The sequence below is a fragment of the Papilio xuthus genome, unplaced genomic scaffold, assembly GCF_000836235.2.
Source record: "Papilio xuthus unplaced genomic scaffold, Pxut_1.1 DF826476.1, whole genome shotgun sequence".
In the NCBI taxonomy this organism is placed as follows: domain Eukaryota; kingdom Metazoa; phylum Arthropoda; class Insecta; order Lepidoptera; family Papilionidae; genus Papilio; species Papilio xuthus.
The window spans coordinates 1-1,580 of NW_013532173.1; the positions used below are offsets into that span (position 1 = coordinate 1).

The 1,580-nt window shown below is 42.0% G+C and overlaps 1 protein-coding gene across 1 annotated transcript; it reads right to left on the reverse strand.

The window, feature by feature from the left end:
• Positions 1–8: 8 nt before the first annotated feature.
• LOC106123028 (uncharacterized) lies at positions 9–1,470 on the reverse strand (the record flags this gene model as incomplete). Its single annotated transcript, XM_013319166.1, has 6 exons — positions 9–120; positions 495–595; positions 763–878; positions 1,001–1,113; positions 1,188–1,277; positions 1,350–1,470. Coding segments are annotated over 6 exons (653 nt in total), but the record flags the coding sequence as incomplete, so codon positions are not given.
• Between the last annotated feature and the right edge of the window lie 110 nt (positions 1,471–1,580).

Sequence of the window (1,580 nt, forward strand, 5' to 3'; positions counted from 1 at the left end):
GGCGTGGCCCGGTGGGCGCGGCGGGCGCGGTGGGCGGGGCGGCGGGAGGCGTGCCTGGCGGGGAGGACAGTGACGTCACGCCGGCCGACGATGAGCGCCCGTACGGCATCGGAGGCTTGCCTGGAGACAACCCTCGTTAATGGTTTAAGCCCTAACGCATTGCATTGCAGTTAAAGTGACATTATTATGCAAAGCGCTACTCTTATTATGAAGCTGCAAAAGCTTTCCGATGGATGGAAATGAAACTTGAAAGATTAACTACAAATTGATAAAAATTGTGTATTAATGCAATTGCTACGATATCTATTTTATTTATTGCTACAGGGTTCTTCTTTATTGAGCTAAAATAATTCTAAATTTAAATTGTAAATTTTAGAAGGGTTAGGTTTCTTTAATCTTCTAAATTACGAAAGTTATAATGCATGAAATGATATCTAGATGTGACATGATATGGAGAAGGTAGTATTTGTATTGTGTAAGCATTATTTTCATACCAGTGCGAATGGCGGATGAGATAATATCGCGAGCGGCGCGTCTGCGGCTTTCCTCACCCGCTTTCTCCTCAACAAGCTTCGCCATCGAGTTCTGAAGACTTCTGCAAAACGTAAGAAACTTTAGAAAAGTAGTATTAACTTACAGTATATTTTTCTGGGTTACAAATATATATCTCTCTCTCTTTCATATTCGCATCGTTCACTCGTCGACAACGGGTGATTGCTGTGAGAAAAAGCTGCTGATGGGCGTAACCAGGCATTAACTAACCTCCTGGCGTCCTGCAGCAGCACGGTGGGGTCGACCTGCGTGGTGTTGTGCATGGGCTCGCTCTCCGTCTTCTTCACACCGCTACGACTCACCTCTCGAATCTCTTCCGCTGGAGGCTTTATGGATTAAGCATAAAATACAAATTTAAACAATATGCTCACTCCTCGAAAGAAGTGAATCGATCAAATATAGTGTGTTATTTAGATTAGCGGCAACGATATTAACAAATCTAAGTTACCTGAGATGGTTCGATTCCGATTTGCTGCAACCGCACGGTGCCATTGTCCGGAGACTTGGCCGGCAGATCCCTGTCCTCACTTTGAGCTTTGACTTTGGCAATCTTAGAAACAACTGCAATAATAATAAGTAGCATTAAATGTCATTTTTTTTATTTTTGTCTAACGTAATTATTAATTTCAATTTACCTGGTTTAGATACATTGCGTTTTATCTCGGGAGCCGATGTTAACGACGCACGTCTCTCGAACTGTTCTTTAAAACTACCCACATGGCCACCTGAAAAATTGAAATGTAATAGCTATTAGCTAACGATATTTAACTATTATGAATAAATGAAAATATAAATACCAATAGACAATTTCTTGGGCTTGGCGGGAGCGGGCGCGGCGGCCGGCGTCGGCTGCGTCAGTGTCAAGGAAGTCAGTTTGTCTGTAGCTGCTGCAACTGACGCTGGTTTTTGCTCCTCCACCTGCTAGTAATAATTAATAAAATTAGACATATTTTAAACTCCATTGAAGAAATAATAAGAAGAAATAGAAGATGACATATTATTTCTCCATCTTACTTTTTAAAAGCGAC